The 13,392-nt window shown below is 36.4% G+C and overlaps 1 protein-coding gene across 1 annotated transcript in view; it reads left to right on the top strand.

Moving 5' to 3' along the window:
• LOC134530901 (lissencephaly-1 homolog) overlaps nucleotides 1-13,392 on the top strand; it is a 95,651-nt gene that overhangs the window by 72,172 nt on the left and 10,087 nt on the right. The window contains exons 3-8 of the mRNA XM_063366196.1: nucleotides 1,062-1,215; nucleotides 5,703-5,849; nucleotides 7,108-7,264; nucleotides 8,225-8,399; nucleotides 10,968-11,259; nucleotides 12,583-12,778. Of these exons, the coding sequence (XP_063222266.1) occupies nucleotides 1,062-1,215; nucleotides 5,703-5,849; nucleotides 7,108-7,264; nucleotides 8,225-8,399; nucleotides 10,968-11,259; nucleotides 12,583-12,778 (1,121 nt within the window). The remainder of the gene's footprint in view (nucleotides 1-1,061; nucleotides 1,216-5,702; nucleotides 5,850-7,107; nucleotides 7,265-8,224; nucleotides 8,400-10,967; nucleotides 11,260-12,582; nucleotides 12,779-13,392) is intronic.

The raw sequence follows: 13,392 nt of genomic DNA, 5'->3' as shown, positions 1-13,392 counted from the left end.
ATCTCGCTTTCTCACTTCGTCCTCCCTGTTCCTGGGACGCGGTGGCGTTGTGACGCGCCGTCGGCCTTGCCAACCTTCGCAGCTGTTCCTCCTGCCACAGCTTATAGTCGTGGCCTAGTTGTTTTCAACCTCATTGGAGGTTAACAAACTTTGAATGATTTCATTATTATTCACAACTAAGATTTCAATGAATCAGAAATTCATCCGGTTTTATATTGCATTAAAATTTGTTGGAAGAGGAAAATGCCGTGGCTGATACTAAATATTCTATGTAGAATTTTTTGTGACTGAATAGTCTGAGTTTTATGTATGCCACTAAATTCTTTTATTTCTGTTGTAAACAAAATTAAAACTTTTTCATTCTTTTGGAAATAACTTGTTTATTTAAAGTTAGGTTTGCAAAATTTGATAAGCACTAATAGAAGTATTTTTGCCAAAAAAAAAGAGCAGGAAAGGGTTAAAACCCATACTTAACACAGCTGAAAGTACTCTCACAGTGGTTCCAACCCCAAGTCACCTAGACCTAAGATTTTGAAAAATGCTGAATGTGATCAGTATTTTGGCATGATTCAAGGTCATTTTACTTAGGGTTACAAAAATTAATTGAAGTATTTTCATACATTGTATGTAAGTCTGTAAAAGTTTCTTTTCATTAGCAAAAACACTATTCTCACCAAGTGTAACTTACCCATTAGCATTTAAGCTTTAGCTAATGCAAGCAGTGTTGAAAGGTATAAAAATAAATACAAAGTTTCTTTTATTGATTAGAATTTACACATTTCATGCACAAAATTTTTTTAGCATTATTAAAAAGCAAAATTCTAATAACAAGTAAAAAAAATCCAGTTTAGTGAGGTTTTTGTTCCTCCTCTGGTTATTTTCCTGTGGTTCGTAGTTTATGCAAGTTGTGGTCTATCTGGCAAAGCATAGTTCCATGTGTATATTCAGTTGATAAGGAAAATAAAAATTACCATTGCTTTTAAACTGAAACTTCAGTGTTTGTTCTTGTGAACTAATTTTGTTTAAAAGTATTTAAGAGCTGTTAAAATGCTGTGTTTCAGGAACAAGGCTATTGCCGACTACCTGAGTACAAATGGATACATGTCTGCTCTGGAAGCATTCAAGAAAGAGGCAGACATGCCTGGAGAGGTGGAACACAAGTATGGAGGTCTGCTCGAGAAGAAGTGGACTTCTGTCATTAGGTTACAAAAGAAAGTGAGCACTTACAAGCACTTTATCAATTAGTATCTTCTTGATTACCTTTGGCTTTATTGATATGTTCAACAACTTTTCTTTGTAATCAGTTACCTAACTCCCTCAGACATTATTTTAATTGCAGTAGAACATCATTATGTCTGATCATATGGGACCATGATGATATTTTCCAATACATTTTAGAACTAAACTTAATTTATGAAACCCGTGTTTCTTTCCTTAAGGTTACCTGGCTGTACACAATTTAAATGTATAAACATTATTCCTGTTCTTTTCTTTTTTGGCTTATTTTTGAAACACTGCAAATTTTTGGGATCTTACACTTTAGTATGGGGACAAATATTATACAAAATAGTATTGAATTTGGTTTAGCCATTTTAGTGTGATTCAGTTACAAAAGGCCAAACATCTTGTGGCTATAGGATTTTCATGGCCACAAGGCAGCCATGTTGGGTTGTTGGTGCTACCAAGGAGCAGTTTGTTGTTGCAAGCTGGCCACCTTGTACGTGACCAACTAATAATGTTCCATAGTTAGTACCTTGTATGTGACCAACTGATAATGTTCCATAGTTAGTAATAAAACATACTACATGGTGCTGAAACTCGGTAATTCAGTGTGAACTCAACCAGACAAGATGATGTCGGACGATTCCGCAGTCAGCCTCAAACCTCAGAGACAGTTGTCAGTCTCTGAAACTGGAATGCCGCTAGCATGGAAATCTTAGTTGACATAGTTTGAGTAATATTGGTACTCCACAGCAACCAATCTCAAGAAGTAAATTTAAGTTGCAATGTTTATGACTGCTATAGGACCTGATGCCACCAACATATTTAACGTGTTTTCGCTCACTGCGGCAAAAGCAATGATCTCGGCATCATTAAAAATAAATAAATTTGATTCTCATTTCCCAAAAACTAACGTCACCTGTGAAAGTTATATCTTCAACGAAACAACACAAGTTGTAAGTGGGCCATTCAATGATATCCTAGCCTCTTTAGTCAGTCAAGGAAAAAAAATTGGGTTTGAAGACTTGTATGACAGTTTGCTACGTGACAAGATCATCGTGGGAATTGTCAGCAATTCCATTAGAGAGATACTCTTAGCAGAAGAGAACTTGACATTCAACCAACCAGTAAAAATCTGTTGGGCATTTAAAAGACCAACCAATGAGTACATAGCATGAGAATTGACAGCTCGCCTAGTGTGCATGCTATAATCACTAATTCAAGAAAACATACATCAAGGCTTCACAACCAGCAAGTGTAAGAAAAAAATGTTCCAAGTGTCTTACCAATCTTACCAATTAATAGCATGCCCCTCTTATGGAAAAAAATGTAAAAAGGTTGGTAAATGCAGGTATTTTGCAGCTGGTTACGAATATGATATGGATCTCATTGAAAAACCTAACCTCAAAATTTATTCTACTAGAACTCTGCCATATTTGATTCAAGAAACAGTTAAGAAGTAGCTGGATAGTATGGTGTAAAACATTATTGAACCAGTCACAAACCTACCGCAGCTGTCTTCCGTATGGTAGTAGTGCGAAAGAATGGAAAAGTAAGAATATACATTGATCCTTCAGTCATTAACAAGAACCTGAAGAGGATATTATCCCTTACAGACACTGGAGGAAATAACAGCACATATACTGGGGTTCCAAGTATTTTACTCTGCTCATTTGTACTAGATGTGTTTGGGTGACAGACGGGACATACAAATATCTTACCTTTTCTACACATGGGGGTGATACAAATGCAAGAGAATGCCATTTGTCTAGCTTCTGCACCAGAAGTATTCCAGCAAATCATATCACACATATTACGTTACATCAATGGTGCAGAGTGCTGCACCATTGGATGGCATATGTCTACATGCCGACAGTAGAGAGAAACTGGAGACCATTACAGAAGTAGCTAACAACAAGCTAAGGGTGGTAACTTTCACATTAAATGCAAACAAATGAATTCTCTAAGAGGATCAGCCAGTGTCTTATGCATCCGAAGTGCTCACAAAAACTCAGTAAAACACAGTCAAACAAAGAAAAAAGCTTTTGCTGTCCTTTCAGCGTGTCTTAAATTTAACCCAAAATTAAAGATTGGAACAGACTTCAAACCACTCGCTGCTATTTTCAAGAAAATGCTTCAGGAAGGCCTAGCAAGATTACAATTTGAAATTCTTCCCTACAACCAAACTATTATTTATATAAAGGAATAGAACTCTGCGTAGCTAATAACCTTGAGTCATGATTCTGGACATCCTTCCTAAACCTTAAGACCAACCTACCTTTGAAGTACACATGGTGGTTCATCAAAGCACATCAAATAATTCAAAGAAGCTATATTAATAAGTGCTAAACTATCTGCATTACATCAGGTGATATTACTAAGTTGGCCGGAAAAATACAACAGAGAATTTACGCAAATATTGAATATTTCATGCTGAGTATGAGGGACCCATCTTTAAATACTGCAGACATGAAAGACTTAAATATTGGAACAATTACATCAAGCACACAAAGGCATTCAGTGGTTATTAGCATTGGCGAGTGATCATGTATTCTGGCCGGGCATGACAGAGGATATTAAGATGTGTAGCATTGTAACGTCTTTCAGAAAATTGAGAATGATCCACCATAGGAAATACTCAGTGAGGATAAAGTACCTATTAGGCCATGGATGCATGTGGCATCTAATTTGTTTTATCATGAAGGCAAAGACTTCCTCCTAATTGCAAACACCTATTCGGGCTATTTAAATTTCTAACAAATCACTTCTACAACTAGCGATGCTATAATAAAAACATTAAAAGTGTGGTTTTCTCAACACAGCATTTTGTGTGAATTTTTTATTTGATGGAGTGTGTCACAGTTAACATCTCATCAGTTTAAAGGTTTAAAAATGATTGGCATTTTAACCACAGGATATCAAGTCCTTAGTTTCCTCATTCAATTGGGCTAGCACAAAGATATGTGCAATAATTAAAGACCCTACTGGAAAAGGCTGAAGAAGATGACTCTGACATATGGATAGCACTGTTACATCATAGGAACTCTTGCAGGAGTAAGTTGTGTTTCCCAGTCCAACATCTAATGGGAAGGAGAAATAAAACAGCTCTTCCCTGCAGTCCACAGTTACTGCAGCTTGCATTGATCAAAGGTATTAGTTGAAACCTATAAACACTGCATCAAACAGAAAAAACCTAGTTTGACAGACATAAAACCAGGCCAGCACTACTCAGAACAGCACAAAAAATCCTGTACAGTGAATATCTTAAACAATGAGTTCAGCAAGAGTGGTGGAGGCAGTACCAAACTCCAGGTCATATATAATTGAGACACTCATAGATCAGATCCGAAGGAATTCATGGTTCCTGAAGTCACTCAAAGCCCATATAAGGTCTGAACAGGCCAGGACTCCATCCTTTCCAGGACAAGCCAAAAGGCACTCTGAAGCCATCTGAGAACCCTATCAAATATCACCTAAACCATATCAACCATCCATCGCAAGCCCAAGCCGTCACACAGAAGCCTTTAAAAGTTTCATGGTTTCAGTGAATAGCAGATTGGTCTAACTATTCTGCCAGTAGGACCATCAGAGAATGCCACTTCCCAAAAAGACTTGCAGTGGGAGAAATGTGATTCCACCCAAGAAACTAGATTGGTGAACCAGAAAGTATTTTTTAGTGTGATGTGACATGATGACTGGAATTTAAAAGTGTTTGTGTTCATCTTCAAAGGAAAGGAGAGTTTTCATGGCTATTAGCAATGTCCTGTTGGGCTGTTGGTGCTACCAATGAGCTGTTTGCTGTTATAAGCTGGCACCTCGTATTTGACCAGCAGATAATGTTTAACACTTGGTATTAAAACATCCTTCAATCTGGGCTTTCATATTGATACAACTAACACAATTTTATGACAATAAGTAAATATCAAAGTTGGCTCACTATTATGTGTAATTTGCATTTCACTTGAAATATTTGTTCAGCACAATTTTTACAATAATGTAAATAAATACATATATATATATATATTTTACTCATTATACTAGTCACCTTACTATAGTAAAACCTCATTGTAACCTAAATGAAAGAACATAATTTTTATGTGTTTGTTATATAGCAGTTTTTATAAAGAGTTAAAAAGGAGAAAGGCTAATATTCATTATTTGTGGATACAACACACAGAATGTTGAGTGCAATTGCAGCAAGCACTGCAGTACATTTCTTCTAGCAATTGGTTGTAAAATTAATATTTATTTACATCTTTTGATATTAGAGATGCATCAAACTCCCAAATTCCTTGAGATTATTTTGAGTAAATCAGCACATAATTGAGCCAAACTTAACAAATGTATGTCTTTATCTTCTACTTAATTGCAAATTATTTGTGTTTGGAAATTTTTTTATTATGTTGTGAATTTTATAATGTTGGAAGAATGTTTTTGGTTCTTTCCATATGTTATGGAACTTACGCAGTGGCTGTTTACAGGTTATGGAACTGGAAAGCAAACTAAATGAAGCGGAAAAGGAGTACATGGAAGGCGCTCCGACACGAAACAAAAGACAACACTCCGAGTGGATACCTCGACCGCCCGAGAAGTTCTGCATGAAGGGACACAGGTTGCCTATCACAAAAGTGAGTACAGAGTTTGATAGGAATAATGTTTCTTCTGCCTTCAAAGCAAAAATTTATTGAACTTAAATTTTTTTTAAAATTGCTATTGCATATCTTCTTGTAAGTTTATTTTGCCTAATATGAAGTCTTAACCTTATAGTTTTAAGACAAGTTACTTCTGGTGTCTCTTCATTCTCATCCTCCATTGCACATCACGTGATTTACTTAAATTTATTGTGGGTATATTTAATATTGGTTTATCTGATTTAAACTCGATAGAAAATAAGTATCAGGGCATCCTTAAAGCCATGCAAAAATGTTTACATGCAATTATAATTAGGATGTGAGTTTTATTTTGCTTCTCCAAGTGATAGGTAGGGGCAATGTTAATAATTTGAATGCTCATTAGACAGCAGTATGGTACTCAGCACCAGTAATTTTCTTTGTAGTTGGCAGCTGTCTGTAGAGAAACCATTGCCCTATTTTGCCAGGCTAGTCAGATCTCCTTTGCTCCCTCACTGTGATTGGCGTGCTAAAAGTAGATGTGTCGGAATGAAACTTAACCAGTCAAAAACACACACAAAGCAGCAGTGTTTAAACAGTGCCTCAATATTTACGTAGAAAACCACCACCCTTAGTATAAATGAATGGGCTTAACATCTTGTTGATTTACATATTTTCCCTCATTAATGAAACTTGTATAAAAATCTAATCTAATTGCATTCCCAAAATAAATTAAAGATTTAAGTAAACAGTGTATTTAATTTTCTCATTTTGAAGTCCTCTAAAAGGGCAAGTATTGCTTTCAAGTAGCACATTAATCCATGCACAGTTCTTTTGTAAGCTTAAATCTTCCATAGTTGTTAAATATTTGTGTAAGGTGTACACACTTAACTGGCTCAAAACTTCTGCCCAATAAGGAGCGGAACAGATTGAAATATGGTGCTAAATAAGGAAATTTTATGTTTGTTTGTATGGATGAGTAAGAGTGTAACAATTTTATAATTTGTAAGTTTTTGTTATTTAAATGTGGAATCTATATTGGATTAATATTTTTTTTTCCTATACCATATGTATACAACTTTGGCTGTTGGTCCAAAGGATGTAATTTAAATAAATAAAAAACTAAGCCTCATTTCGAGATGTACTTCATATTAACCAAGCAGGTTAACTTAAACACTGAACGAGAGAGATGCCTGCGGGAACTGGTCATCACCGGTAATTAGTGGAGAAGGACACAGTTTTGGTGCTGTGGTGATTGTGTGCTGGTGGCTTGCAGGTGTTGTTCCACCCAGTGTACAGCCTGTTTGCGTCCTCCAGCGAGGACGCCACCATCAAGGTGTGGGACTTTGAGAGCGGGGAGCACGAGATGACCCTCAAAGGCCACATTGACGCAGTGCAGGACTTGGCGTTCGACCCGACTGGGAAGCTGCTAGGTCGGTAGAGTGGTTGTAGTGTTCAGTGATGTGATTTGGGTGTACAAGTCATTAGGGAGCTATGTAAACACAGTTGAATCCCTGTGAGATAAGCCATGCAGAATGTGTACACTCTGGATCTGTTGCTCCATTCATACATGCAGGAAGGTTATGCACACGAAAAATTTAACTCCCCAAGTCAGTGCCAACGAAGACTATCAATTTCGTGCTCACACCTACTGAATCTTCACTATAGGAGATACTCATGCTTTTGTGCCTTTACTTCAGCCTTCTTTCTCCCTTTGCAGTTGTCTCTGGCATTTTATCTATTTTATATGGTTATTATATATGCCACATTCATCCGTATTTTGCACAGAATTTCCTGTTTAATATATGCAAATAGAAAAAAAATTTATTTCATCAAGTATTGTGTCTCCTGAGCTGATAATTAAATGGTAATGGATTTGGTTTTTTTGACCATGTGAGAAATATATAAATTGCTGTGTTACAAATAATAGTCTTCCCATGCCCAAAACTTTTTCCCTATATTTTTTCTTTATATATTTTTTCAATATCTTTAGTTCCAGGAAGTAATTATATGAAGAAAAAAATATAGATATGTTAGGGGGGAATGGTTTTGATGTTTTTAAGATTTTAAATGATTAACAATAACCTGCTAGGATTTCAAAATAAATTATAAAATATTTACATATATTCATACTCCCTTGAGCTTTGAATAAATTTTAAAAAAACTGAGTTTTCTCCTTTTGTACATTAATTCACTATATTATACTTGTGGACGTTATGTCTTTCTGATGGGCACTATATGTAATTTCTTACCTCCAGTCTTCCAGAAGTGTATCACAACAAAGATCTTGGTTTTGTGATTTTTACTGACTGTAATTCGTCACTTGACTATATGTTTTGCAATGCTAAGGAGAGAATGGCTCCAAGCTCAGTGAGATGTTGGTCTCTTCACAGCGTCATGCAGCGCCGACATGACAATCAAGCTGTGGGACTTCTCCACCTACGAATGCACCAAGACACTGCGCGGGCATGACCACAATGTTTCAAGTGTGGCGTTCATGCCCGGCGGGGACTTCCTGGTATCGTCGTCACGGGACAAGACCATCAAGATGTGGGAGGTGGCAACAGGGTGAGCTCATCACTTCACCTTCAATTCTTCAAAAGTGGCAAGCCCCATTTATTTTAATCAAAATTCTGTAACAAATGCTCTTATTTCAGTGTAGAAATATTTCTTCAAAATTTTTGTACAGCACCCAAAAATATGTTGCTTTAACTAGTTACTATTCTCTGATAGGGCCATACATTTTTCGCGAAAAGATTTCCATGTGAGTTAAAACTTGGTAGCATTGTCTTTGTTTCGTGGTAGACCTCAAAACTGAAAAAAACTGCTAGCATGGAAAAGTACCTGCGGAATTCTACTAGCATTTATTATACACTCCATGAAATGAGTACAATAATTTTGCTTTCAAAAGTTTTGAGAAATAAATATATAGAATACATTGGTAGGTAGCGCTGTCAACCCCAGCAGTTTCCTGTGTTTATTTAAAAGACTGCAGATAGCACACCTGACGGTGACTAGATGTTGTTGCAACTCAGAAATAAAATTAAAAGATAGCGTGCCAGAAGAAAGAAATGTTTCCAAATATTTATTATAAGTGGCACTGTAAGCTTTTAACTAATGTGTATTGATAGAATAAAGGAGAGAGTCTCTGTCTTTCGCATAGAGCAGAGACGGAGAGACCTAGAGCTGTAAAATTTGGTAAGTATGTAGATTCTTCAAGGGATATTCGTTTGCACCTGGAAGGGATTTTTTTCAAAATTCAATGTACGTAGTTTACTATTATTTAATTTAATATTTGCCCATCACTAGTCCATGTGAGTCTTTAAGTAGAGAAACAATGACATCAAACAAGTTCGTAAACTCAAAATTATGTCTACTGAGAGATTGTATCTGTTGTTAAACTACACAGAACTCTTTAGTCTTGCATACCTGCAGTTTGATTCCTTCTGCAAACCAGCAGTGATCAAGCCACTCTGGTTAAGATTTTTTCCAGGTGGTTTCCTGATATTTTTTAGCAGTTTGTTCATGCAATATTAAAACTTGTGTACAACTATATAACAGCTTATTATAGTGTTTTTAATGTAATTACACTATATTAATTTTTCTTTGGTTTTCCCCTTGAACATTTATTTATTTTCGATGATCCGGCAAATCACTAATACGGCACTGCTGTGGTCCTGGTATATGCCGAATTGAAGAACTTTAACTGTATTAGTGTTTAGACTCGAGGGTTTGTTGTTATTTATTTGTAAAGTAATGTGTGGCTGAGAACTATCAATTCAAATAGTGTATTTTTATTTTTTGCCATGTTTTAAAGAATTTTAGATTGTTCAGTGATAGGTTTTCTGTATAAACACACACACACACGTCACTACTAAACTAGAAAATGTTTAACATAAAAACTATTATTTTTCCAATACAGACTAAAAATTATTTTCACCATACATTCCCCCTTATGTTGTGGAAAAATTGCCAAATTAACTTGTGTTGCATAAAACATAAATTAACTTCATTCTCATCTTAGTGTATATTTTGGCTTATTGCTAGCAAACCTACGCCAAGAAAGCAAGCAAATACTTGGACAGCTTTCTTTTTTTAAATTTTATATATATATATATATATAAAATTCTACTGCAATCACTCGAATCTTGACATGATGGATCCAGTACATAATATGGCTCTCTTTAAAAATTAATTTATGCCCTTAGAAAAAAAAGATATATTTATCTTATCAGTGGTCAAGCCCTTCCAATAATTGTCATATTTTCTGTTGCTGGAGTAGTGCTAGTTTGTAGGAACATAGTTCTTGTAAACTGGTTTTCTCATAGTTTTAGGAATGGTATAAGAAAATGCTCTAATGTTGTAATTTACCAAAGCCAGTACAGAGTTGTGACATGCTACCCACAAACTAACAAGCCACTCAAGTCACAGCTTAATTGAATATTTTTGAGAATTTATTTCAGTAATTTTCCACCACACACTTAAAAATACCATTTTCATGATCCTAGTAACCTGTCAGCAGATGACAAGAGGAAAAGTGTTTCCCTGGGAAAAAAACAGATATAAGGTAAACAAATATAAGGTAATGTCATTTCAAACACAGAATGTTCTATGAGATTGTAAGCAGAGAAAGTAATTTTCTTGTTTTTCTGCTAACTTTAATGGCTATTCTGCTAACTTTAATGGCTAGAGGCAAGATGATATGGTGAATAGCGATAAAACCAAAATAACACCGAAATTGAAGTCAGTACACTGCATACCTCTGAAATACAAAGCAAAACATGAAGTGCATGGAGGTTCGCTTCAATTAGGTACCTCATTTTATCTGTTAAAATATATATTCATTTTATAAATCATTGGTTTATATACACACACACACACAATTCATAATTTTGAAAGTTAAGTAAATAAAAGTATTAACATTGGATATTTATTATTTTGATATTTAATAATATTGACAATAATAAATGACAGTGACAAAAAGTAAAATTTAAATTTGTAATGTGTTGGCATTATAAACAAACACAAACACTCAAATGTTATTTATTTTTTCCCCCCACTGATGTAGGTTTAGTAGTTCCAATTAGCGGGCAATGTTATGAGTGTGAGGATGAGCCGGGCACGTGCGTGGTGCAGGTACTGCGTGAAGACCTTCACGGGCCACCGGGACTGGGTGCGGCTGGTGAGGGTGTACCACGACGGCAGCCTGCTGGCTTCCTGCTCCAACGACCAGACGGTGCGCGTGTGGTGGACGGCCAACAAGGACTGCAAGGTGGAGCTGCGGGACCACGACCACGTGGTGGAGAGTGTGGCCTGGGCCCCGGACAACGCCGCGCAGAGCATCAACCAGGCGGCCGGCGCAGACAACAAGAAGGGCGCCTACATGGGGCCCTTCCTTGCCTCCGCCTCCCGCGACAAGACCATCAAGGTGTGCATCCCGTTGCACTCTCACACTGGCAAAAATTTTACTCGATTTTTTGAAGGTGTCGTGTTTGTACAAAAATATTGAGAGTGTGAGGAAAAATATTTCGCAAATAAGGAGTGTTCAATATTTTGTGGAGTGTTCTAAAGTTTTCTGAAATTTTAGAAAAGTTTTGCGGACCCGTCAATATTTTGTAGCACGAGAATTCCGATGAGGGGGCTGACAAAATATTGCGTAGTGTGAGGGGTCCAGACCATTCAATATTGTTGTACAAAAATGAGCTCAATAATTTTGCGCAAAATATTGAACGAAATTTTTGCCAGTGTGAGGGCCCCTTTAGAGTATTTAACAGTACTTGGACTCAACATTTATACTTAAAACATCTGAGCTATCATAATTTGGACTATTTAGTCACTATCCTGTAAAAAATTTGAAAATTGTGTAGGGGTGTGGTATTGACAGAATCTATAAAGGCTGTCTATAGGTCATGTCTGAGTTTTCCCTCAATTTACAATTCCCTGCAGTTTACACTGTTTTCTTTTGCTCCCCATGGAAAGTATGAGTAAGGAGTTTGTTGTAGTCACAAAAGTAAAAATAGATTAGCAAATTTTTGTTTGTTTGAAAAATGTGCCAACTTAATTAATGTTTGAAAGGTTATGTACAAGAGAAGCGAGATCAAACATAATAGTAATTATATTTTTTAAATTTACCATATTAAAAGATAGCATATTTTAGCGTTAAGTTTTGTCAAATCTGTGATTTATTTCAAATTTTTAGATACATTTTGGTTTTGAATTGGTGTTATTTGTTGTATTGACATGCTTTACTCTGTTATTTCGGTTTTATCGTCCTTTATCATATAATCTTGTCCCTACCAATTAGAATTATCAAAAATAGCACAAGGCCACTTTTTAATTATTTTTTCCTCCCAGTATTGAATATAACTATTCATTTCTTGAAATAAATAACCTTAACTCTCAGATGACATAGGTTCAAAATAAATCAACTTCTTTGATGTAATTCTAACATTTAATAGATTTTTAGGATAATATAATGGTTATAATATATTCTGTACCATTCCAGAGCATAGAATCCATTATGCTAAAGGTTTAAAATTATTTCCTCTCTTGAAGGTTTAGCATTTTACCTAAACATAGCATAGTGCAGTTTGATATTTTGTTTAATTGACTGGAGAAATGACACATAACATTAAAAAGCACTCACTGAACCATAAACTGAAATTCCTGTGCGGCCAGTATGGATGGCATGCTGGCTGTGAACGGTGTGTAGAAGCGGAGCGACGGTGCAGAGTGCTGGCCGGTTGCGCAGGTGTGGGACGTGGGCACGGGCATCTGCCTCTTCTCGCTGGTCGGCCACGACAACTGGGTGCGCGGACTGGTGTTCCACCCCGGCGGCAAGTACATACTGAGTGCCAGCGACGACAAGACCCTCCGAGTCTGGGACACCCGCAACAAGCGCTGCATGAAGACCCTCGAGGCCCACTCTCACTTCTGCACCTCCCTAGGTGGGTCCACCGAACATCACCGAGTCTGTAGTAGTGATGATGTGTCGGTTAGATTTTTTTCCCTGCTTCTTGGTTCAGTTCCAGTTCTTAAAACTTGGTTCTCAGTCCGAGGTTAGCCACCATGCTATTTCCAGTCACACCTAAGATACAGTATTCTTGATAGATGGTGTGTTTATTTGTTCATTATGTTCACTTTACCATGATCCCACCACGAACAAGTTACCTAGCACCTTGGTAGCACAGGTGTTTCATGTCTCACTAGCTGGCTACAGTAACACAGAACGCACATTCTATGGTGCAGCAAAATCTGGTAATACATAATAGCCGTCTACAGTTTTTTGCAGACATGAATTTTAATTTATGCACATAAACGATTGTGTGAGAAAAATTTAAATATGTGTGCAAGAGATTAAGTAAATTATAAAAAATAAATCATAAAAATTATTATAGCAATAGCAGTGTACCAAAGCAATTGCAAGTTACATATTGTAATGAGCCATGGATGTAACCCTCAAGTTAATAAGGTTTTCTTAATATAGGAAATAACACACATGATTTGTTGGTTGAGTTAGAAATGATATAGGGCTGCAAAAGTGATAGCAAACACCTACAGT

The sequence above is a fragment of the Bacillus rossius genome, chromosome 3 (genome assembly GCF_032445375.1).
Source record: "Bacillus rossius redtenbacheri isolate Brsri chromosome 3, Brsri_v3, whole genome shotgun sequence".
Lineage (NCBI taxonomy): Eukaryota > Metazoa > Arthropoda > Insecta > Phasmatodea > Bacillidae > Bacillus > Bacillus rossius.
Note: the sequence above shows the minus strand (reverse complement) of the source record. Positions and strands in the feature narration are given on the sequence as shown.